The sequence below is a fragment of the Mus caroli genome, chromosome 1, assembly GCF_900094665.2.
Source record: "Mus caroli chromosome 1, CAROLI_EIJ_v1.1, whole genome shotgun sequence".
NCBI lineage: Eukaryota > Metazoa > Chordata > Mammalia > Rodentia > Muridae > Mus > Mus caroli.
The window spans coordinates 38,297,503-38,323,700 of NC_034570.1; the positions used below are offsets into that span (position 1 = coordinate 38,297,503).

At 43.9% G+C, this 26,198-nt stretch overlaps 1 protein-coding gene and 1 pseudogene across 7 annotated transcripts in view; one reads left to right on the forward strand and one right to left on the reverse strand.

The window, feature by feature from the left end:
• Positions 1-26,198, reverse strand: part of Uxs1 (UDP-glucuronate decarboxylase 1) — a 79,091-nt gene that overhangs the window by 16,689 nt on the left and 36,204 nt on the right. For 4 of the 7 annotated variants that reach the window (XM_021166509.2, XM_021166421.2, XM_029477462.1 and 1 more), the window contains 4 exons: positions 22,223-22,403; positions 11,958-12,062; positions 8,773-8,832; positions 5,731-5,852 (listed from right to left, as the gene is read on the reverse strand). In XM_021166509.2, the coding sequence (XP_021022168.1) occupies positions 5,731-5,852; positions 8,773-8,832; positions 11,958-12,062; positions 22,223-22,403 (468 nt within the window). The remainder of the gene's footprint in view (positions 1-5,730; positions 5,853-8,772; positions 8,833-11,957; positions 12,063-22,222; positions 22,404-26,198) is intronic. The other 3 variants (XM_029477478.1, XM_029477482.1, XM_029477471.1) reach the window with 2 other exon arrangements.
• LOC110307306 lies at positions 17,169-18,983 on the forward strand (annotated as a pseudogene).

The following is a 26,198-nucleotide window of genomic DNA, read 5'->3' on the forward strand; positions in this document are numbered from 1 at the left end:
ACTGGAGCCCTCACTGTCCTGAAGGAGGAGAGTGACAGTGTCCTCATCATATATAAAAAAAAAAAAAATAATCAAAAAAAAAAAAAAAAAAAAAAAAAAACACTGGCACCTTCTGGAATTAGTATGCCCAGCTCTTTCTTCAGTGTCAGCAACCCTTTGCCCTGACACAAAGGCAACGCTGGTTTAACGTGTACAGCTCATGACATGCATCCTCAACCCTCACAGTGGGATAGTAAAGGTGTAGACGAGAGGCACCAACAAGCTATTTGGTGGCAGCTGGGCTAGTTTCCATACCAAGCTTGGAAAAAAGGGACTGGATGAAAATTAGGAAAGTGCCCACTAGGGCTGTATCGTATTGAAAGCAGAGCCAATCTCTGAAGGATCTAAGCACATCCATATGTTATAGATCATGTGACATCAATCTGCATGGCCCAGCCCTGCCACCGTACACTGCAGTTTCCATCATGCTGTGGTGCAGGGACTCAGCATGCAAAAGGCCAACATTCACAGAACTAGTGACTCATTCTTAGCCATAGCTTCATGTCACTGTGTGCTCAGTCCTTCACAGGAACCCTGAGTCAGTCACCCAAGTCTCTGAGCACTGAGAACAAGAACATCTCAGCATCTCTGAGTTAGGTCAGCATAAAACCAATGAAAAGTTCAGAGGAGAAAGATGGTATGAACCCCCATGCAGAGAGTACAAGCTCATGGGCATATCTGGGAACACTCCAGGTTCACCCAGCAGTCTCCAGTTATACTTAATTTTCTCTTCTTTCTTCCTTTTTTTTTTTAAGATTTATTTATTTTATGTATGTGAGTACACTGTAGCTGTACAGATGGTTGTGAACCTTCAAGTGGTTGTTGGGAATTGAATTTTTACAATAATACACTGTAGCTGACTTCAGGTGCACCAGAAGAGAGCGTCAGATCTCAGTATAGATGGTTGTGAGCCACCATGTGGTTGCTGACATTTGAACTCAGGACCTTTGGAAGAGCAGTCAGTGCTCTTAACCACTGAGCCATCTCGCCAGCCCTATACTCAATGTTCTAAGACTTATGACTCGGTGGGACTTTTGTAGACTTTTGTTTCATATTGCTTGTCTAGGCATGGGGCTTACTAGTCTTCTGCTTGTGCATTATGGTTTTCAATTTTGTGTTGATATTGTTTTCTGTGTGTGTGTATGCATGTATGTGTGCATGTATTTGTGTATGTACGTGTGTGTATGAATGTGTATATATGTATGTGTGGATATGTGTGTGTGTGTGTGTGTGTGTGTGTGTGTATATATATATATATATATATATATATATATATATATATGTATGTGTGTACGTGTGTGTATGAGTGTGTATATATGTATGTGTGGATATGTGTGTGTACATGTGTGGATATGTGTTTCTTGTGCTTTCACTTTGTTATTTTTCTTTTTTAAAAACCTGGCTGTTTTGTTATGTTTTGTTTTCTAATGAGAAAAAGAAGGCCTCGAACTGAGTAAATAGGGAAGACCTGGGAAGATTTGGAGGAGGAGAAGCTATGATCAGAATATATTGTTTAAAAAATTATTTTCAATCTAAAAAACAGTGATCGTGTACAATGTTTCTCAGTATCTGTCCCCCACCAGAACGACAGAACTATATGGTGGAATCCCACAGCACTCTGGGGAAGATTAATCACAGGCTTGAGGCAGAGCAATGGTTGGGACTAGTGTACCACCCACAAGGGTAAGGTGGCATCAGATATCCCATTGCTTCTTTTATAATAGTCAAGTCCTGAGGTAGAGAGTAAAATGGGCTCTCCATTAAGACTGCTCTTAAACATAAGCTATGCCTTGAACAGTGTTCTATTATGCCATAGATGCTGTGCTTTGATCACTGCTCAATGACAGAAGTCCTCAAAGGACAGAGGAGTACTGCACAGACTGAGGAACGGGTCTACACAGAAAAGTGTCACTCTCCATTACACAAAGATCTGTCTGTCCTGCAGGAGAAGCCTGAGTTATACTGACCTGAAAACTATATATAGTGCTCCCATAAATGGTAGCCCTACTCTGCCATACGTCCAAGTCTTCTCATACCCGGAAAATGTGTGAATCAATGGGGACAGGAGGTTGAATCATCTCATTCTCTGATGCTTCTCACACACCCGAGGTCTTGCACTAGACTGAGGGATGCTCACATTCATTGTGGAGGGTGGCAGAAAAGCCACATAAGACTGGGTGATGCAGCTGTGCTGCAGCTCCCTGACAACCCTCTTCAACACATCTACTTTAGTGAAGTGGATTCACTAGCCATGGCTTCAGTTACCCAGTCAGCCAGAAGTGAGGGTAGCATTGGGAGATAGGAGGCAGCCTGTGCCTATGAGCATTTTGCTACAGTTGGTCTTTTTTGTAACTGCAAATAATCTTTTACTATGCCTAACTTATAAATTAAACTTTAACATAGCTATACATGTTCAGAAAAAGCATAACATATATAGATTCCTGCACTTTTCAGTCAGACATCCCCTGGGGTGTTGAAGTGTATCTCCCTCAAAAAAAAATAACAGGGACTACTGCATTAATAAGTAAACTTCTTACGGTTGCTATGTGTCTGGGTATGCTGACAGCACTGCAAAGCTAGTAGGGAGGGAATACCACACTGCAGATGCCTATGTGGGGTAGCAGGATGTGGGTAGCAGACCCCCTGGGAACAAGGCCAGGGCCAGCAAACACATCAAGCCCTCTAGTGTCATATACATAGCAACTCTTCTTTTTTAAAGTATGCTGATGCCAAAAAATAAATATGCCCTCAAGCTAACTTCTAAGTTCTCTTTCTGCTCTGTTGGTCTGCGGTTTTATGAATGGTAGCCTGTTTTGCAGACTCAGTTCCGAAAGTGGGTGGGCCATGACTTCAGAGGTATACTCACAGAGGGCTAGGAGTACAAATGTGCCCTAAGCCCTGACTAACAGCCCCAGGGTAAACCCCCACATTACAAAGACCCCATGCCCACAGGTACACAGAAGCAGCAACCTACTTCCTCTCTGACAGATCCAAACTATTCATGAAGGGTGCTCTGTTTTGCCCTTCGATCCCCATTAAAAGATGTGCAATGAAATAAAACTTTATGCTGAATATATCTGGGTATTTCACTAATTATGAGAATCTTGAAAGAGAATCGTTAAAAGGCAACATTTTATTTAATAAAAAGGCAATGCAGACTTCTATGTATCTTGTTTACATTTTCATTCCTTACATTAGATTTATTTACACACCATGTACAGCCCTGAAAAAAGGATAATCATTAACAAAAAGGATGCTTTCTTGTATGTAAAAATCTGTAGTGCTAAAATAACCAAATCAGTAATCTGCTAATATAAACATGACTCAGGATATTCTACAAGCATGAATCCTAACAACTAAAATGCTATTCTCTAAAACTCCTTGAAAAGGCTTTATATTTAGAACTCAGAATGGACGCTACATGAAGCGACTTGGCACTAAGCCCTGGCTAAGGAACAACTGATACCTAGAGTAAGCAATACATGGGCATTGTCAAAAACTGTGCTTACTGCGAGACTTGATGCTCTCGGCTTCAGAGCTATGCCACCTCACTGGATACCTCCTTATTGCAGTGATTTGATTATGGCTTGGTTCAGGGAGTGGCACAATAGGAGGTGTGGCCTTGTTGGAAGAACTGTGTCACTGTGGGGGTGAGCAATGAGACCCTCCTCCTAAACACATGGGAGCCAGTCTTCTCCTAGTAGCCTTCAGATGAAGATGTAGAACTCTCAGCTTCTCCTGCACCATGCCTGCCTGGACGCTGCCATGCTCCTGCCTGGGTGATAATGGACTGAACCTCTGAACCTGTAAGCCAGCTCTAGTTAAATGTTGTCCTCGTAAGAGTGCCTCAGTTATGGTGTCTCTTCACAGCAGCAAAACCCTAACTAAGACACTTATCCACAGCAGCCTGTCAAGACAGCAGGGCAGAGCATGTTGTATATAGGTATCTCAAGCTCCACTTAGGAGCCAGGAACCTGGGAGCAAGTTTGGAGCCCACTCTCTCCTTACCTCAAGCATGCTAGGTAGAAGGAGGGAAGACTAAGGAAACCCAGCCTCAGCAAAGCTGAGGCATGCTGCTGTCACTCTAGCCCCAGCTCCTGAGGCTTTGGGCACTTACCCTAAGCATGCAAGGTAACCCCATGTACTATGTCACCTCTAGCCAGCAGCATATCCTGACAGGCAGAACACCATGGTGTCCAGCAGTGCAGGGGGCTTGGTAATCAGGCTATGGGTCCCCTTCTCTACAGGGGTTACCTTACATGCTCAGAGTAAGTGCCCAAAGGATTAGGAGGTAGAGCTAGAGTGACAGCAACATACCCCTGTGTGGGGGCCTACTATTTACAACCCGGAGAATAGGGACAGAAAGCTGGAAGCTCACACCATGACTTATGCTATATCTGTAAGAATTCATGTCTACTGCTAGCAGAGAAACAGAGCAGAGAGGTCTAGAGCCTGATACCCACATAAGTTATTTTGCATTAAAAAGCTAAGGAAGCTAAGTGCTCCAGGCCCGTCATAAAAGGGGAACTGTAGCTTCATGCCGTACTATCATCCACATAAAAGAATGACTGATGGTCAGAAACAAATAGTCAGGGGCCAAGAGAACTCCCATATTGCCCTCCTCTCTTGCCCACAGGCTAGATGTGGGCCTGACAACATTGCTCCCAGGGTGGACAGCACATCGATACATAGTTGTCCTAAAGCTACATTCTATGTCCATGATTATTTTCCTACAAGTCCTGCTTCAATTAAAGGAAGAAGAAAGAAACAAAGGACGAACAAAGAAAACAAGTTCCTGAGAACCAGAGAGTGCTGGTCCCAAGCACAAATTTAGTGAGAAAAATGGAACAACACAGGGCTTTCACCTGACCAAACAATCTGCCTTCTACTGCACTCCCTAAGGCAACAGCCCAGAGCTACAATACAAGCCCATCCCAGAGGTCAGAGGTCAGAGGTGAGAACTGAGTGCCCATCCATCCATCTCCAGCTCAGGTTATGGTAGCACCAGGCTGGGAACCTTGGCCTCTCGGTCTGTGAGTGAGATGATGCACAAGATAAAACACTCATGGCCGAAGCACCCAGTGTAACTATGAGTAATAAAGAAAGCACATAGGAAACAGGGAAATATGTACAAAAAAGATAATATGAGAGGATGATTTCTAAAATCTATCACAGCTAGGGAGGTGGCTAGGTAAAGTGCATGCTGTACAAGGATGAAGTCGTCCAGAGCCCCTGGACCAACACAGAAACCAGACGGGCATGGCAGCCCACCTGTACTCTTAGCACACCGCAGGAGGAAACAAGTTCCCAATACCTCCACAAACATGTAATGACCCACACTCTGGAACATAAATACACACATACACATAATAAATAGATGTTAAAAATTAATCACACCAACTTGGAGGCCTTGCAAAAAAGAGGCAGACGTTAACTAATGGAGGTTAACTGATCGTGGACAATATGACAGTAGGGAAGTATGCTGTTCCCGGCTCTCTCACAGTACTGGAAACGAGCTCATATCATTTTGAAAACAAGAAGATATGTAGAAATGCCTGGCAATACCATTCATATGTAACCGTAAGCACTAGGTCTTCCCAACAGCCACTGGCAGGTGCCAAGCACTGAAGTTGATTCCTGTACAATAAATGTGCACATCTGTGTACAGTGCTCTGTGGTATGGACCAATACCTGCTTCATGTAGGCATAGCACATGGTCTCTGCAACACGTTTGCCCTCATCATAGCAGGCTCGGGGTCCTATGGGATTCACGTGGCCCCAGTAGTCCTCACTTTGAGGGTGGACCTCAGGATCTATGAGTAAGCAGGAGAAAATAATACTTAATTTATATTCCCTAACCAGCCCTCAGTTTGTTACCAGAAACAATGTTCATTTTTGATGGACCTAGGTAAATGTGGGGAATTGCAGGCTGGTCTCCAGTCAAGCTGAGGTCTGAACCCCGATGGTCATAATTCACCTTCATGACATGGTAGGTGTTCCCTGATGCTCCTGGAACTTTGGCCCCTGCCTAAGTTAGCCCCCCAACCCCCAAGCCTACCACAAGAGAAGCATGGTCAGTAGTCACATAGGCAATGGCCCAAGCTTCTGACCTTCAGGCTAAACTCCTCCCCAGTTACCTAGCAACAGTAAAAACCATAAAAAAGGCTGTTCAGCCCCATCTTGATCTCTTACTGCTTACTCTCTTGTCTCCCTCTTATACCTCACTCTCCCCTTTGGCTCCTCTCCTCTCTTCCTCTTCCTCTCTTTCTCTCTAGCCTTTCTCTCTCTCTCTCTCTCTCTCTCTCTCTCTCTCTCTCTCTCTCTCTTTCTCTTTCTCTTCCTCCCTGCATTTCTATAATAAAGCTCTTAAACCATAGAGAGTCTCTGCTCCATCAAGATCCACTGCACACTCTGATCTGTGTTGGGAACCTCTTCCCTCGTCCCTCTCTCCTATAGCCCCAAGGATTCCCAGGTAGGGCTACCTTTGGCCACCCCCTGAAGTGTGGGATAGAGGAATGCCCACCCAGGGATGAGTAGAAGGTAGTTAGCAGCCCTCCCACGCCTGACTAACCAGAGAATAGAGAAAACTCTGGCGGGGTGTGGGTCTCTCCCCCTCCCCCTTTCTAGTTCCCATGGGTAAACATTTAAAGATAGAGAGAAATGCCAGTGAGGGAAGCTCAGAGCTCCATGCCCCTTCCTAAGCTCCAGGGCACCTGGTGCTCCTCTACATATATGTATGTGTCCAACCACACTATAAAATATATAAATCTCTTCCAAGAAATGTGGATAAAAACATACAGCAACTCTGTGTTATACATTCACAGCCAATTTACTTGGCACAAGGTTTGACAGCAGACTTGTATGGATAAGGGAGAGGCGCAAATGTGGTGGACCCTTGGCACATGAACCTTCAAGAAGCAGCTATAACTCTGCAGTGTGTACAGTGCAGAGTAAGGCTGGTGAGTGGAAAATCCCCCAATAAGAGGGAAGTTACAGGGAGAGAAGAGGTCTGAGGCAAAGAGTCCCTAAAAAAAAAGAATATTAATGATTTACATGCACAGAGAGATGATCAAGATCAGGCTTTTTCCTAGCTTCTGACAGGTCAGATCCCAAAAGAGACAGTCTCATTTTCTGGCACACAAGAAAGCCAAGCATAAGCAATTCAGTCTTGGCACCACTCTGGGCTGCAATGCCCAGGGAGCCAAGCTTCTCAAAACTCTCCTCAGAAAGCCATGGAGGTGGGGTTAATGGGGGTTGGGGGTGGGAATACAGAAGTAAAGGGCCAGGATTGAGAAGCTGACTCCATAAAGTATTTACTTTGCAATCACAAGGACCTAAGTTCTATCCCCAAAACCAACTAAAAAAGAAAAAAGGCTCAGCATAGTGGTGCCCAGTTTGTAACCTCAGCACTGAGGAGGCAAAGACTGGTAGATTCCTGGGATCTGCTGGCCAGTTGCCCTATCATATTTAGTGAGCTCTAGGCACAGGTGAACCAGACTCCAAAGTTACTCTCTGCCCATTACAAATACATGTGTACCTCCCCACACATGGAATACCTAGATGTGTTCATGCTTTTATCAGTGAGCATCTGTATGTGTCCACATACATAAAGGTCTAGTAAAAATTATTTCAGAAGTCAGGTGTGTCAGTGAGCATCTATAGTCTCAGAACTTGGAAGGCTGAGGCAGGGGACCAAAAGTGGAAGCCAACCTAGGTTATGTAGCAAACTGGAGGCCAGCCTGTGCTGCATTCAGTTTTAAAAGACAAAATAAAACAAGAAAAAGTTTTCCAATACTTACCCTCCTCATAAGCATTTTGTGATGCTGCAAGGGAAGGCAGATGCTTCACAAAACCCAAATGTTCTAGCAGCACTCATGCAGAAAGTGCCAAACCACAACTGTACCACCCTCAGTACTTAAGACTCCTAAAGACAACAGCTCTTACAGAATATACAAATGAATGCTGACAAGGATGGAAAGCTGTCACTGTGCCTTTCAGACAGTGAACACGGTGCGGGCTGGGGCACCTGCTTTGCCGTTTCAATTGCCAAGAACCTCAAAGAAGAGGCTGTGTTACACTGTCATGGCACTTACAACTACTTTCTGTACAATTTGTGTTGCTGTATTGTTTTCCTACATGGCAAACTTACTTCAAAAGTAATCTCTTCCAATTTTACATCTCAATATCCTCACTTCCCTTGTCCAGAAGAATAATGTACAAAGAGAAAAAAGGACATCACGTCAGGGTCTGGCTCCTCACTGTACCCTGCAGCCAGCTGGAGTTTGGACGGTGTACAAACCAGACATGAATAACAAATCCACGCCAAGCTCCTGGGTACTGAATAGCTCGGGAGGCATCATGATGGTGGTGGGTAGGTAAATGTAACCTGGAGTTCACTGGCACTACCTTTCCTGGTTCTTTCAGGATTCTTTCTGTAACAGGTGAGGAAATGAGCACATGTCACCAGCAAAAGGGACAAAAGCAGCTTCATGTTGGTAATCTCTGAGATGTTTTCAGAGCAAATATAAAGTCCACCTCTATGGAATCATAAAAACCTCATCATTATTACATAGCTGACCTGACCCAGGCCTCAGAGTAGCAGTAAAAAAAGAGACTGTGTCAACAGGCTGGGCCCTCTAAGTTGAATCCTGAACTCTGGTTCCCTCTTGCCTACAACATGATACAAACAGTCCCATGGCTTGGTGGGCTTCTTTCAGGGGCTCCATCACTCACCTCCATATACCTCGGAAGTGGAGGCCAAGAGCAAACGGGCACCCACGCGCTTTGCCAATCCTGTAGAAAGTGTAAATCATAAGAGAAACTGTCAGTTTACACAGGCAGGCACATGTGTGTGTGTGGCCAATTTAAGCAATGTTTCAGTCCTGAAAGTGCCTTAGTATCTACCAAATTACCTACTCCTAGTGCACCTGCCACAGAACATGTGGGGAAAAAAAAAAAAAAAACACCAACAAGAAAACTGTAAATGAACCCTTGAGACGAGTAATATTTAAGTGAGATATGGTAGCTGCAAATAGGGCCAGATCCAGACTCTGTTGAGCACAGTGTGACTCCAAGGAGCTCTGCACAGACTCTATGTGCCCCAAAAATGCTACCTCATATGATTTTTTTAAATTGAAAAACAATTTTTATTCATGCAATATATTCTGATCACAGTTCCCTTCCCCTAACTGCCCCTAGCCCTTCCCAACCCCTCTATCCAACTGTTTCTCTGTGTCTTTAAAAAATAATGCAAACAAATGAAAAGCAAACAAACCAGAATCTAAAAAAGAAAAAAAACCACAGATATTCACAGAGAAACAAAACCAATATGAACAGAAAATTGGAAATAATACCCAAGCAAAAGACATATAGAACATAAAATGCCTAAACAAAATATTAAACAAAAAGTCTACAAAAATACCACTGAGTTAAATTTGTGTTGACCTTCTCTGTAGGGCTTTGGGTCTACCCTTAAACGTGGTTAATATAACTATCCAGTGAGAACAACTGGAGAAGAGTAATTTTTCCTTTGCAATCAGATGTCAATTAGCTTCCTGGTTGGGGTGGGAGCTCAGTGCTGGGATCCTGTCTTGAACCTATGCAGGCCCTGTGAGTGCTGCCACAGTCTCTCTGAGTTCATATGCACATTAATCCTGCTATATTTGGAATACTGTTTCCTCTGAATTGTCTTCTGTGGCTTCCCCGCATTTTATTACGTAACTACACTGGCAGGTTAACTAGCCAGATAACTTCTCCCAGCTGCTTCTCATCTTGCCTTCCCAAATGGCGCACCTATCACCTCTTCTGCATGCCCTGCCTGGGCAACTACCTGTACCTTCTTCTGTCTTCCAGGTTCTGCATACAGGCACCTTCTAGAATGTAGCCACTATAGTGCCCAATCCTGCCCCAAATCACTTTCCTACACTCAACAGCCACATACAGAACAACTAGACTAAGTGTGGGCTCAAGCAAACATGGAAAGTCCTCCAGACTTTTCCCAGAGTTCCACCATATAGTGGAGAAGCCCATCACCTTCACTTAACTCTGATACACCCCACTGTACCCCACGACTGCACACCAGGACAATGAGAGGATCCGGCCCTAACATGGAACACAAGTCCACAGTGCTGCCCAAGAAGTACAGCTAAGTGGGACAGAACAGGCATCCATGGCCTGAGGCCAGTGCTGGGGGAGTAGGCTGAAGGGCAACAGTGGAAGAGAGCCAGGGGTGTGAGCTGTCAGAGCAGCTAGGGAAGGAAGCAGGAAGCCTCCAAGATGTACGTCAAGAACGAAACAGAGGGGAGGCAGGGGAGACTGAGACAGAACAGGCAGCTTCACCATCATGTGATAGACACTGGATGGCAGTACCTTTCAGAAACAAACTGAAAGGAAGAAATCAAAGAGTGAGAGGAGGGGATGCTCTGAAGATGAGGACAGAGACTGCCCACTCCTGTGTGTTTAAGAAGAAAATGCCATCCTGAGGTTGTATCAGATGGAATTCACAGACTACCTCCTGGACACAGACTATGGTGTTTCACTGTGGAGTCTTACAGAGTAGCTGCAATGAAAGATCCTGAGGGATTTTTTTGTTTTGTTTTGCTTTGTTTTCTTTTTTGTTTGTTTGTTTTAAACCCTTTTGATTTTGAGATAATTGTCTATGCAAATTTAAATGCACCTCCTCATGATCTAGTATGTGACTCTGCAGGTGGCCACCTTTCTTCATACTTCCCCGTCACCTCCTCATGATCTAGTATGTGACTCTGCATGTGACCACCTTTCTTCGTACTTCCCTGTCACCTCTTAATTCTAACGTGAATCCTCAGGTTAGTCTGAGCAGGAACTCAGTCTCCAAAACTCCCATGCAGGCCCCATCTCTCCTGACCCCTCCCAGGTATATCAGTGAATCTTCCTAGGTACAAGGCCACACTGCTCATTCCTGGACCAGGGCTACCAGCACTCCTCTGCTCGTCTCCCAATAATCCTAGACACTGGTGACCAGCTTCAGAGACAAAGAAAAGGAAAGCAAGCTGGTCCTTGAATTAAGTACCTGTCCCACTCCCTGGAAACTGACAAGAGCCATGGAAGACTGGTTACTACAACTCAGGAAAGAAAGGTGCCTTCCCCATGTCAAAAAGCTATACTGTGAAACTACTGAACAGTACCCACAAAGGGCTGGAGGAGGGTGCAAATACCATAATCAAACCAGCAGACTAGCCAACCATAGGACTGAGCAAGTTTCAAATACCAATGTAAGATACTCAATATCAATCCAAAAATCTTAAATTTAAAAGAATCATCAAAATAGTTGGTATCTGCGCACTGTTATGAAGACCATAATTAACTTGTCCCATCCTGCTTTATACTGTCCATGGTATGAATTACCCATTTGTCCCTTTGTCAGACATATTCTTGTGGTATATATTACCCACTTATTAGTCACTGTCATATCAAGGACTGACTGTAATGGCATCAAAAGAATCATATTTATGTTAAGAACGTATTAATATCCCAAAGGCCTCAGAGCAGTGACTCTCTGTGACTCAAATCAACTAGAAGCCAGGAAGTGCTTTCTTCAGATAAAAAGTAGATGCTCTCAACTCAAGAGAGAAAAATAATAATTCTGAGGGTGAAAAGATCTATAGTAAGAATTAATTTCATATTGGAGTAGATATAAAAGAAAAAGAAAGACACACTAGCTCTACTGATATAAAAGCTAAGTACACACAGTTCAAGTGCTAATACTAAAGACATCACAAGATTTGGTACAATCTCATTTTAGGGAATCACAGGAGCCTTGGAATATGCATTATGGGTGGAAGATTCCACTACTATGCACTTTTGAAATCTCTTAAAATATTTCCACAAAAAGAAAAGGGGAAAAAAAAGACAAAAAAAAAAAAAAAGGCCAACTTACTGACCCAGCATGTTTAGTGTTCCAATTGTATTAGTCTTCAGTGTCTTGATGGGGTTGTACATGTAGTTAGGTGGGGAGGCTGGAGATGCCAGATGATATATCTGGTCAACTAAAGGAAACAAAAGAAAGAATGTCATTTGCAAGAAAATGGTTTTTGCTTCTAAATCATGAGCCCTTGGATACTACCGTGTAAAGCAACTGTGCCAGTATACCTTACGCTGAAATTCTACTTGCTAATATATTGTTCTGTTTGAAAACCAATCACATTCTTAACAACTTCAAACAAAGCAAACATTAAGGGTAAATCACAAATAAATCATGTATAATTATAGCCTTTATTGAAAATGAAAGCAAATCTAAGATGAATGTGTTTATGTACTGAATATTGCTATTGTGAATACTGAATTTATAGAATTGATGGACATTCTGACTGCAATGCTGAGAATATCACTTCATGTAAATGTGTAGTACAAACAGTAAAGTGTGCTTAGGAAATTTCAGAAAATTTTAGAAAATCTGGCTTGACTCTAAGTCAAAATGTACTTAAATATATATTATATATTTACAGCTGTATAAGTATATAGAACTATTTGCATAAATATATAATTATATATACACAGTAACCCATCTACAATTCTTAAAATCAAACATCCTATTATAACCCGATAATATTTTATAGCTCTGCACTGGGGATAGAAAATATTATAGTGTAAAAGCAGAAACTGAACAGTAAAAGAAACAGATCATAACATACAATACTGTCTGTTCTGAGCATGAGCTGGCATGGCTGCAGAGCAATCTGCATGCTGTGTGTTCAGAACAAGGCTACAGTGAGGCTGCACAGTGACACATGGGCAAGCACTGCCAGAAACATCTAAGATTCATTATAAATTTGATGTTTGGTTTGTTTGTCTGTGGGAGGTGTTTGTTTGTTTGCTTTGACAGAGTCTAGGGTAGCTCAGGACCTTGAACTTTTGATCATCCTGCCTGTTAACTCTCAAAGACCTGGATTACCAGTTGTACCTCAGCTACAGAAAAAAATTAAAGTTAGCCTGGGCTGTGTAAAACCATGTCTTAAGAGGGTGGTGCCAGGGGAACTAAGAGGGAGTGTGTATCTTTTGAGCCCAAAACATTTTTCTGACATCAAACTGAAGTCATGAAGCTGCCCTCCTTCCTGTCACTCCAGCCCAGCTTTCTTCAAGGCTCACCCTGATGCCAGTTTGTATGTGAAACTTCCTGCTGCCTTTGGTCAGATACAATTCCTCTTATGGCTAACCACTCACGCTGCTAGGCTGCTAGCCAATGACTTCAACTGTCATCTGATCTGTCTAGCAATCATCAAGCTACTTGGGCACTGTAGTCTGTTTTCCCACCTCCACACAGTAGTGACAGACTACAAATGCAAGCTCCACTGCAGGAATAAACACAATCCTTTAGTGGTCCTGAAAAAAGCCAACAGAAAACAAATATCCCTCCACAGTGCTTCGGCCCAGAGCTCTGGGAACAGCAAAGTTAAGAGAGTGGAGATATGAGACATAAACTGAGTCTTTTGCACATACCCCAAAAGCTAGTCTACCTGGTTTGTTTTTCTGCCACCTGACAGGTCAGGCCTCCTGTTTTCCTAGAAAGATGAGGAGTGTCATGCACAGTTACACCAGGATTAAGCAGGACGTAGATCCAGTAGCCCATTTAAGGAGAACCTGAAAACTGCGTGAAAATCCAAGTTCTCCACAGCCCATTCCCCTATGCAAACATATTCTGCCTCTCACTTACTGCAGCACTGCTGCTCCTATCCTAAAAAGGGCATTACACAGACTCTGTTGACTTACTTAATCTGCTAAGGAGTTATGAAGAGAAGGAAACTTCAGAGTAGGAGCAAACAAGTACAAATGTGAAATGCCACAAGCAATATTAACAGCTGGCTCTGGAATGTAAATGAAGCTACAAAGTTATTAACTCTCAATGTCCAGAGAAAAAGCCTGAGAACATGTCAGCTGTGAGTTCAAAGCACAGTAAAAATGAGCACGACAATTGGGCTGGAGGTGGAGAGTGGCCTGCCAACTCACCCACTGAATCTGCTGCTCTGTGTTGTCTCTGGATGTGAGCTGCCCTGTCCTTTTGCATTTACAAGGCTATGAGCTGTGGTCTTAGCAAGGAAAAAGAACCTGGAGAAAATAATCTTAAGAAACCTCTGATCATCAGGCCTGCCTCCCAAAGGGTTAGGCTGGGAAGCATCAAGCAGGAGGGCACTGAGGTTGCCAGGGGATGGGGGAAACAAACGGCAGGAGAAGGAGTTTCCTGCATGTCCTGCAGATGCAAGAAAAGACACTATGCATCTCAAAGAATACCCAAGAGAACCCAGAGCCATTTTCAGAAGTCACCGGAGAAATCAGGCATTATCTTTCCCCAGAGACAAGTCCTTATGTAGCCAACTGCAAAATAACATGCTCCTCTTGACTGTGCTCAAGTTCCTACTGTCCATGGTGTCATTAAGTTCCTCTGGGACAGTGCCCATGCTGTAAGAGCAGGACTGGTACACACCAGTTAAGGACTACACCATGACACTGAAGACTGAGTCTCTCTGTGAATATGTGCATAAGGAACGCTCTCTTCTCAACACTCCAAGTCAAAGACATGGCAAAAACATAGCCTCATTTCCACAGCTTCTAGATTCACAAATTAGATCAACCATAGGTTAAAACTATCCCCACAATGGCATCTGCACTGAATACATAAAGCCTTTCCCTGCTATGATTCCACTATAGCAACTGATTCACATTGTGCACAGCTTCTGTGTGGGATTTGAGAATCTGTGGCTGCTGTATCCATGGGGATCTGGAACCATCCTCCATGGATACTGTCTTAGCTGGGGTTTCTGTCTCTATCAAACACTATGACCAAAAGCAACTTGAGCAGGAAAAGGTTTGTTTTTATCTTACACTTCCACACCACAGTCCATCACTGAAGGAAGTCAGGGCAGGAATTCAAGACAGGAGCCTGGAGAGAGTAACTGATACAGCACCTAGGCCCACCAGCCCAGGGATAGTACTGCCCACAATAAGCTGGGCCTTACAACATTAATCACCAATCAAGACAATGCCCACAGGCTTGCCCAAAGGCCACTTTGGTGGGGAATTTCCTCAAGTGAGGTTCCCTCTTCTCAAACCACTCTTCTATCAAGCTGACAATAAAACAACAAAACAGGCACTTGAGGGGTTGGGGGGAGGGGTGGGGTGGGGGCTGTTCTGAATGTGCTCATAACGTCAAGTTCCACAGTGTAGCTCCATCCTTGACAGCACCGTTTACAGTGAGAATCAGGATTCCAGGAGATGCATAACCTTTCACATTCCTCAGACCACTGAGTGCGGTTATGCCTTAATTCCTAACAAATAGAATTTTATATGAAGGCTGCACACGCCAGAGGCCTGGCTGAGCCTGGGGCTGAGGCTTTGCAGGGCTCTCTTCCTCATGTGTCCACAATGCTCTGCAGGAAGCCCTGTGCTGCAAGTTATACAGACAGGGCATCTGAGATCTAACACCTCCTTCACTAAAGTTGACACATTAATTCATAAATATAATGAACTAAAATATTCTCATGAGCAAAACATGCCCCTAATGCTTGCATCACCAAGGAGCCAGTCCCCTCCCTCTGCAAACACTTCCCCAAGCCCGCTTTCACCCTGAGAACCCATGAAAAGTAGCCCAGGTCTCTTACTTCCTCTTTCCTAGCATCTTTCCCATGGTCTTTCCTGGCACCTGAGTGTTTGGTAAGAGGTTGCTGAGGCTTGGTGTAAATGAAGATAACCGCCTCTATCACATGAGCATAGGGAGAGCTGAGCTTGCAGGGTAGACAGTGCTGGTATTAAGTGCTGCCAATCACCCTGGCCCCTTCTCTCCTGTGCTCTTTCATGGATGCTGCTGCTTTTTGAGCACTGCAAGAAGTGCTGCTCTCTAAATCTGTGTTTATGCAGTGATTGGAAAGCCAAAAATGGAAGAGCTTCTAGCCAAGTCCAGGCTGTTTGCCTCAGTAGCCTTCACAGAATCTGAGGAGGCAATCCCAGAAGCACAAATGATGCTATCCTGAAGCAGGTTTCTGACAGCTTCAAGTGCCAACAATCTAATGCCCAACAAAGAGAATAAGGCTGTACTATATTCACATGATGAGACTTTGTAACAACATTGAAGTAGGAGAAGTATGTTTTTACAGAGATATAGTAAGGCTACACAACAGAACACTAAACACCTACTTTAAAAATTAAGAAGCTTTCTAAGTATGAAAGTCTTTTCATACATAGGCTGCTTTCTGAAGAAAGAACAGGCATGAAATATCCATTTATATTAGCTGGTGTCACTAACAGACACAGAAGTTTCCAAAGCCCAGTCAGGATTGCAAATGTAAGAGATTGTTTACAACATTTATTTTTAATTTTGCATAAATGAGAAGCATAAATAAGAAACTAAATTTTTGTTTAACACCATCAACTTGTACATCTGTTGCTTGTAATACACAAACATGAGCGTGCAAATTGTGTGAACACAGAGGCCAGAACAGGTCCTAGCATGTCTTCCTACATCATGCATCACCTTACTGCCTTGACTTAGGGTCTCCGAGCGTTGTCTGGGGCTAAGCTGCCAGGACAGTGAGCTTGGGAGATCTGTCTGTCTCCACCCCAAAACCTGGGGGCAGAGGCGTATGACTTGGAGACACCCAGGTCCTCAGGATTGCAGAGCAATCACTCTTTACTCACAGACTCCCTCCCCAGCTCCAGGTAAATGGTCACATTATGAAGATGTGGGTCATGCATCTTTGAGACACTAGCTTCCCATGTTATCTTTCTGCCTGGTTTACTTTCAGTGTAGTCTCAAACACTGAGTGAGCTTATAAAGAATGTTTCCTGCTGCTGTCGGAAGAAACAGACACTGCCTGCTAGGAAGAATGAAATGAAAATGTAGAGAAAATCACCAAATCCTGAAGAACAATAGGTTTGGCACCAAGGTGTTGAGCTACATAGTGGAAAAATACCTTCAGTTGTCCCAATCTGAATGAGAATGGGGGGCTCTCAAGATCTCAGCAGAGGACTAAGGCTCCCCTTAAGACTGGCGTGGCAGGTCTCCTTATGTGGCAGGTCTCCTATGTGGCAGGTCTCCTTATGACCGTTCTTATCCAGTCTCTCTCTCCGGGGACTAGCCCACTTTCCCTTGATGCCTTTTCAAGATGACCCTGAGGGCACGCCTAGACTATGGGTCTGCATTCTGTATACGGTTGGTTCATAGCCTTTGAGGCAGCAACAGAAAGCCTTTTAAGATATCTTGCTGCACCTGGAGGTGAGTACCAGGACTGACAACTTCAGGAACTCCTACTGCTTGGATGTAAGTTACTCAGCTGACCCACAGCCATTCACAAGGAAGGCCAGGTGGAGAGTAAGTCAGCTGATCCACTTTGTAAGAAAGATGAGTCAACCCATGCTAGTCAAACAACTAAATGCTTTGAAATGATACTCGGGGTGGGGGTTGAGGGGTCAGTCAACAAAGAACACGATGGCTGTTTTAAAACTGGGTCATATCACATGATCCCATCATCTTGCAGTGTCACCACTTTAAAGTGAAAACAGAGCAAAGGGTAAAGAAACTCATGAGACTGAATTAAAATGTAAGATTTTAATAAATTGAAAGGCTACAGAGAAAGCTCTCTTCGATGTCTACAGAACCCTCTTTCCTTCCTTCGCAGAGATCCAGCTGTCAGATGTTTACCATGTCTACCAAGTTTACCAAGATCCACGCCAGAGAGATCTTTGACTCCCGAGGAATCCCACTGATGAGGTGGATCTGTACACCACAGAAGGTCTCTTCCAAGCTGCGGTGCCCAGTGGTGCATCACTAGCATCTAAGAGGCCCTAGAACTCTGAGACAATAAGACCTGCTTCATGGGGAAGGGTGTCTCACAGGCTGTTGAGCACATCAGTAACACTATTGCACCTGCTCTGGCTAGCAAGAAAGTGAGTGTTGTGGAGCAAGAGAAGATTGACAAGCTCATGATCAAGATGGATGGCACCGGGAATAAATCTGAATTTGGTGCAAATGGCATCCTGGGAGTGTACCTGGCTGTCTGCAAAGCTGGTGCAGTAGAAAAGTGGGGTGCCCCTTTACCGTTACATTGCTGACTTGGCCAGCAACCCTGAAGTCATTCTGCCGGTCCCAGCTTTCAATGTGATCAATGGTGGTTCTCATGCTGGCAACATGCAGGAGTTCATGATCCTGCCTATGGAGGCATTCAGTTTCCAGGAAGTCATGCACATTGGAGCACAGGTTTACCACAACCTGAAGAATGTCATCAAGGAGAAGTACGGTAAAGATGCCACCAATGTGGGTGATGAGGGTGGATTCACACCTAACATCCTGGAGAACAAAGAAGCACTGGAGCTGCTCAAGACTACAATGGCAAAGGCCAGCATCACTGACCAGGTTGTCATGGGCATGGATGTGGCTGCCTCTGAGTTCTACAGGTCTGGCAAGTATGATCTGGACTTCAAGTCTCCGGATGACCCCAGCAGGTACATCACACCCGACCAGCTGGCTGACCTGTACAAGTCCTTCATCCAGGACTCCCCAGTGGTGTCCCTTTGACTAGGATGACTGGGATGCTTGGCAGAAGTTCACAGCTAGTGCAGACATCCAAGTGGTGGGCAGTGACCTCACAGTGACCAACCCTAAGCAGATTGCCAAAGCTGCAGGAGAGAAGTCCTGCAGCTGCCTCCTGATCCAAGTGAACCAGATCAGCTATGTGACCGAGTCTCTGCAGGTGTGTAAGCTGGCCCAGTTCAACAGCTGGAGTGTCATGTTGTCCCGTCGATCTGGGGAGACTTTCATCGCTGACCTGGTAGTGGGGCTCTATACTGGGCAGATCAAGACTGGTGCCCCTTACCAATCTGAGTGCCTGGCCAAGCACAATCAGATCTTTAAAATCGAGGAAGAGCTGGGCAGCAAAGTCAAGTTTGCTGGCAGGTCCTTCAGGAACCCCCTGGCCAGGTAAAGCATGGACTGGAGATCCCTGGAGCCACCAGCTGCTAGGTCCTCTGTCCCTAATGTCATCCAGGCAGCTCAAGGCCAGCCCAGTGTGTGCCCCTCCCATGTCACTGATTCCTTAGATGTCCATGCCTGACCACCAGGAACCCTGCTGGAGACCCAGCTTTGCAATCATGTGATTGGTCTGAATCATTGTTTCTGTCACCTGACTTCCCAGCTAGTGTCTACAGTCCTCAGAACCCCAGTGTGGGTGCCCACCATCAAGACTACCCCCCGCCCAGTGGTTTACATGCAAAAATAAAAGCCATAGAAGTGGCCCCCCCCAAAAAAAAAACTACAGAGAGCTTGAGGAAAATGATAAATCTCCATTCAGAGTTACAGCCCTGTAATGAAGAGCTTGTAGCAAACGAAAAAATAAACTATCTGAAATTCTTTTTCATTCTTTATTCTTTTACCTCAGACACATGTCCTACTATGTACACAAGCTGGCATCAAAGTCACCATCTTCCTGCCTCGGCTTCCTAGGTGCTGCAATTTGACAAGTGTAAAATCAGGTCTAGACAGCAATTTGGATTTCTTTAGTGGTGACGTTAGCATGCCCTGCCTCTTTAGTAACCAAGAAATTTACATGGAGACACCACTGGTTTTGCATGGAATTAGCAAAATGCATTTGTTAACACCTTTCTCTAAAGACCATACTCCATTTAGAAGTAAGAGATACCAAGCCACCAAATCATGACTGTCAGGTTCAAAAGAAACTCCACCTCAAATTCCATAAGGCTGAAGGGACAAATGGCTACTTGTGATGCCTGTTAGCATCCCCGAGCACATGCTGTCCTCCTGACTCCCTCAGTTCACATCAGCATCCTAGCTCTTCTTACCTTCTTTCCTTCTCTAGCTCACTGGCCATCTCATCCCTCTCCATGTCTAGTCTGCTGGCCATATTTGTCTACTACTTTTTCTCCTCTGGACTCTTTCAGATATGTTCTCTCTCTCTCTCTCTCTCTCTCTCTCTCTCTCTCTCTCTCTCTCTTTCTCTCTTTCTCTCTCTCTCACACACACACACACACACACACACACACACAGCCTTCTCCTTGACCATACCATGGAGCACTATTGTCAGTTTATACATGAAAGAGATGGAGTGTCATTTATATAACTCATACTTAAGAGTACTATACTAAGATAAAATTCCAACAAAGGTATTTATGAAAAACACACAGGGAGAATCTTACAAAAAACTACATAAATGTTGTACAGCCTCAATACACTGCTTCACAGGCAGCAATGTGAAGACACTCAGAGGTGGTAGTAGTGTGGTGGTGTGGGTGGGTGTGCTGCAGAAGCCTTGGACTCAAACAACCCAAGCAGGACTCTTGACTGTGGCAGGTTCCAGATAGACGGGGTTGTTGTACTGTTAAGGTAAGTGGAATATGACACTACTTAGCTCCTGTGCTACTTTAGACAGTGATGACGCACGCCTTTAATCCCAGCACTTGGGAGGCAGAGGCAGGCAGATTTCTGAGTTCGAGGCCAGCCTGGTCTACAGAATGAGTTCCAGGACAGCCAGGGCTATACAGAGAAACCCTGTCTCGAAAAACCAAACAAAACAAGAGCATGATGCTAGGTCCCTAAGTGGCAGTTCTCACTAGCACACCAGAGGACTTCAGAGGAAGCTTTCAATATTATTTAAGCACCTGAACTCATTTCCTTTGATGTCTCATAAGAAAGGGGTAAAACACCAGATGTTTACTTTCACAGTTTTAGAAACCAGATGTCTGAGCACAAGGGTCTGGCTAGTTATGTGCAAAGGCTCCAATGGCAAGTCTCTCCTTTTACTCTGGGACTGTACAATGCCACTCTGCCTGGATCTTCATAGGTCCTTCTCCCCAAGTATCTGTGTCCTTCATTTCTACTGTAAGGACAGTCCCCACTGAAACTGAGAGCCAGACTGTGATTCTCAATCACCTATGCAAAGACTCACTTCCATAGAAGGGCTCACTTACAGCTTCTACAGGTTATGACCAGTTCCTTTGCTGATCCACCTTTATCCACCTATTGCCCAATGCAATCTTATAAAGTGGCCAGGTTCTCTGAAGGCTTTACACATTTAAAACTGAGATTTTATTATTCAAAAGCTAAAATAATAGCTCTGTAGCTGACTCAAAATACCAAAGATAATTAACTTATAAAAGAAAAGGGTTATCTTAGCTGACAATTCTGGAGGCTATCATCTAAAATCAGGTGTCTTCGTGAATTGAGGCCTCCGGGAAGGGGCCATATCACAATACAAGTGTACAGTGGGACAACATATTTTTATTATAAATCCTGGGGCAGAGTAAGAGAGTAAGTTAGATCCCACAGTTCCCTGTATACTCCTGACAGTCTGAGGCAGGGGTTCTCAACCTTCCTAATGCTGCAACCCTTTAATACAGTTTCTCATGCTGTGGTGATCCTCAAGCATAAAATTATTTTCATTGCTACTTCAAAATGTCATTTTGCTATTATTATGAATTGTAATATAAACATCTGATGGTCATAGGCAACTCCTGTGAAAGGGTCATTTGCCCTCTGACCCACTGACTGAGAACCACTGATCTAAGGGCTTCTGTGTGCTACTAATCTCAAAGGTTCACAGTACTTGCCAATAAAACCACCCTGGAAAACAAAGCTTTATAGATGGATCTTTGGTCCATTTTACAACAGCCAACTTCCTATAAGATACTAAAAGCAATGATGTGTAAGCATCAGGCAACAGCCTTATCAGAGAACAAGGATGTTGTCTTACTTCACTCAGCCTACTGTAATGAAATGCCATATAATGCTGGCTTATAAACAGAAGTCTATTTACACTAGAGGCTGGGAAGTCAGAGACAATGGTGCTTGAAGACGTGGAGTATGAGAAGGACTCATTTCTTAGTTTAAATGGTCTCTTCTCACCGGGTCTCACTGTGTTCTAAGGGTAAAGGAGTATTTTGGCCTATAAGAGCACTAATCATAACCTGACCATCTCCCAAAGGCCCCACCTCCCAGAACCATTGCCCTAGAAATCAGAACCTCGACATGCAACATTTAGACCATCATGTGCACCTCACAGGTGCTACTTCCACAGATCAATTTCAAAACTTGGGAAGCCACATGACAGTGGGCAGGTATTCACCTGGCAACAATATTCTTCTTACATAAACTAGGATGCACCTTATATATGCTAGAAACATTCAAAATATAAAATGTGGCAACAATCACCTTCTATGTAGAGCGGCTCGACCACATCATGGTTAATCAGCTCGAAGTTCTCATGGCCAATCCAGTGTTCCACATTTCTCTTCCTGCCTGTGAAGAAGTTGTCCACCACGGTCACCTCATGGCCATCCATCATGAGTTTGTCAGTTAGATGGGAGCCCACAAAGCCTGCACCTCCAGTGATCTGTATTGGACATCCCCAGAAAACACAGTGATGACAGATGACACGGAGACACAAGCTTTGATGCAGACACAACTAAAAATCTGGCAGCAGGTAAGGTGCAAACAGCAAAGCTTATAACAGCATCTTGACATACTCCAGAGAAGCCTTAACCTGAATAGTGCTCAGCTATCTTCAACCATGACAATATTCAGGGAGTAACAAAAAAACGTACAGCTACTCAGCTCCAAACAGCTCTATTAGCAGAGGTGTGCGATACAAAAACTTGCATTTCCACAGAAATACCGACCATCCCCCAACATCTGCCCTTCCATATCCTTAGGGTCCACAGCCATTGATTCAACAGATCTAGACTGAAAATATAGTATGGTTTGTGATGGCTGTATCTACACTGAATATACACAGGTGATTTTCTTGACCTCTTCCCCTGAATGATCTGAGCATAATTTACACTGTATTAGGTACAGCTGTCTACTGATCATTTAAAGTGCAGAAAGGGGCTGGTGAGATGGCTCAGTGGGTAAGAGCACCCAACTGCTCTTCCGAAGGTCCAGAGTTCAAATCCCAGCAACCACATGGTGGCTCACAACTATCTGTAATGAGATCTGACTCCCTCTTCTGGTGTGTCTGAAGACAGCTACAGTGTACTTACATATAATAAATAAATAAATCTTTAAAAATAAAAAATAAAGTGCAGAAAGGGAGGTATAGGCACCCTTAGATTCTGTTACCCTTGAGGCCCTAGAAACTGCCCTTACAGGTGTGGAGGGACAATGGTACACAGCTATAAAAGCACTACTGCTAGGGTTTAGAATCACTCTCTTAAAGTGATCAGCAAAGTACAGAAGATTTGCCTAACTACCAAAAATGTATATGGTATTTCAGTTATACTTGGAAGCTAACATATTCCCAATTACTTCTATGCACAAATGAGAACTACAGATGTTCTTATAGAAGAAAGCCATAAGTGATGTTCCGCTGCCTGGTTACATCCAAGAGGGATCAGAAACATGAAGGCTGCAGCTAGGTCTCCAGAGCGAATGAAGCAGTAAGGGGCCAGCACAGAGGACCAGCAGCAACATGCTTCCTCAATCCTAATCACCACAGATGTGCCATGCTGATTATGTTAAAACATATTCTGAAAATGAAAATAATAATCCATACAAAATGAATGTTAGCATGGGGTGAGGGGAAGTCCACGACGGCTTCCTTCCGGGGAGAGGACAGGCGATGAGAAAGGAAAGCACTGTTCTGTGCTGTTCTCCTCCACCTGGACTTCAGCTTCCCTAAGCTCCCTACAGTCTTAGTACTGGGTAGGCTGAGACAGGAGAACCAATAGTTAAAGGCCAGCCTAGGCAACTTACAACAGGAGCTAACTGAGGTGAGCTGAGATAAGGCGAGGTGAGTCAGGTTAGGTGAGATAAGGTGGGGTGAGTGAGGGGAGGTGAGATAAGGTGAGGGGAGCTGAGATGTTAAGTGAGGTGAGTGAGGTAAGTGAGGGGAGGGGAGTAAGATGACTGAGGTTATATGAGATATGAAGTTGTCCTTCTCTTTACCTACTTTTTCAACCTGAAAGAGATATCATAAGAAAACCCAATTCTCTCTACAATAAAAGTACACAAATGACTAGAAATGTGGTTCTAAAAGATGCCAGTACCCACCAACCTCTTGTTCCATTAACATTTCACAGAGTACAAGATGCTGCCCACAGGTAAGAAGGACAGACACCAATAAGACTGGTCAAAAACAGCAGTTAGCCATTTTCCTATGCTCTGAAAATGCAGTGGCTGAGTGCAAGTCCAAAGGCAAGCTTTCACAGATTAAGGACATTTTTGCACCCCTTTGCTTTAGAGATAAAAAGACACCAGAGAAGCTGATGTTCTCAAGATAACCTTAGATATTCACTCACTAGCCTGAAGGACTCTTCCCCACCCCAACCTTGCAGTTACAAGCTCACCCACCACTGCTTTTCCCTAAGTAGCTATGGTTTCCATGCTGTTTTCAGAAGGGGTTAATGGAGCTCAGGAGATCCCAGTTATGTATCTCAGGTGATGTCATAAAGGAGCACGAGCTTTCTGCCCCACCACATCACTCTGGTCCCCACATCCTCCTGCATCACACGTCCTCCACCAGGTGATCCTCAAGAGTACCAAGTGATGGTCAGCCTCCCAAATTAGGAGCAAAACATGCCTATGTAGTATTAGTATTAGTAGTGTTAGTAATATTAGCCCACATAGTAGTAGTAATAGTAGTAGTATTTGCCCATTGTCAAGTATTTTGTTTCAGCAATATATTTACACTCTACCTATATAGAACCTATCTATAATATAAGGATTTCCTGGGAAAATATCTGATTCAAATGTAACACATTCTAACACTTCTTTCTGGGGGTTCTGGGACCTCACACATGCTCACTCTGCATGAGCCACATCACAACACTCTGCATAGAGCAAACATATTTTGTTTGCTGTTTTTTCTTTTCACTTTTTGAGACAGGTTCTCAAAAAGTTGCCTAAATTCACTTTGTAGTCCAGAAAGGCCTTGAATTTCCCACCTCGGCTTTCAGAGTAGCTAGGATTCCAGGCCAGAGGTACCACTGGCTCCAGCACATTTTAATCACCGTTTCACCCTGTTACATTTCCCAAAGAGGTCCATGATTACAAACTTAAAAACGCTCATTGTGTTGGCTGACAGATACTCCACACATCATTGTGCAAATGCTTCTGATGTGAGCTCCTCTGTGGTGTTCTAGTATATCTGTAGCCAAAAGGCCTGGAGACATGTAAGGGAGCAGAAATGCAGTCGATTAAACTATAAACACCCACTTCTGAGATTCTGACAGCCTGAGCAGGCAGCTCTTGAGGCATCCTGTGCAGCATGGATTACCTACCATGCATGCCATTCCTTTTGTTTCCTTCTTAAGCAAGTCCACTCTAGTGAAAATACTCAGAGGTTTGTATAACATACTTATGTAGTTATACTTTTCTAATTATAAATTTTATTTTAATCACACAAGCATTTTAAATAGAAAACATTAGCAGAAATTCAGCTTTTATACAGCTTTCCCAGGAAGCCTAACAGAGAACCAAGCATGGCATGGTTCTGAACTTAGCAGCTCATCTCAACGTGCATAGAGTCCATGGGTACTACTGGGCAGCTCAAATAGCCTCGTTCAGGTAAGCATTTAACTTATGCTGCCCAACAAATCAACAGAAATAAATTTCCAGACATACCTCTTCTGTGTTTAAGGCTCTAAACATTATGCAAAAGGCCTTAGGTTTTAAACAATATGCCAGACACCAATATTCACGCACCAAAGGATGCTGAAATGTGTATAACCTATGAGATGGCAGATGAACCAAAAATCCTAAATGCATTTGTTGCAGTAAGATACAAAGAAAAAAATCTTCAAGACCACAGAGTACTTAAGTACCAATGTGACTATCCTTTTGAGTCCACCAAAGTCACCTTATCAGAAATGTACTCCACGAGGCAACAGACATTAGGAGGCCATTAGGGATCTGCCCCCCTAGGTATATTAGTACCACCATTGTGGCACTTACAAAAGCAAAGATTCAGCCTCTCTCTTCCCTTGCCCTCTACATTTGCCACAATGTAACATGGTAACTGAGCCAGACACAGGACCTCAGTCACCATAACCTAAGACATTTTTGATCATCAGAAACTACCTACTCTATGCCTTAGAAATTACATGTGTAATGGACATTACAGCAATACAGACACACAACTGTAGTCCTTCAGATCTGTGATAAGTCAGGCACATGGCAACAGAGACAC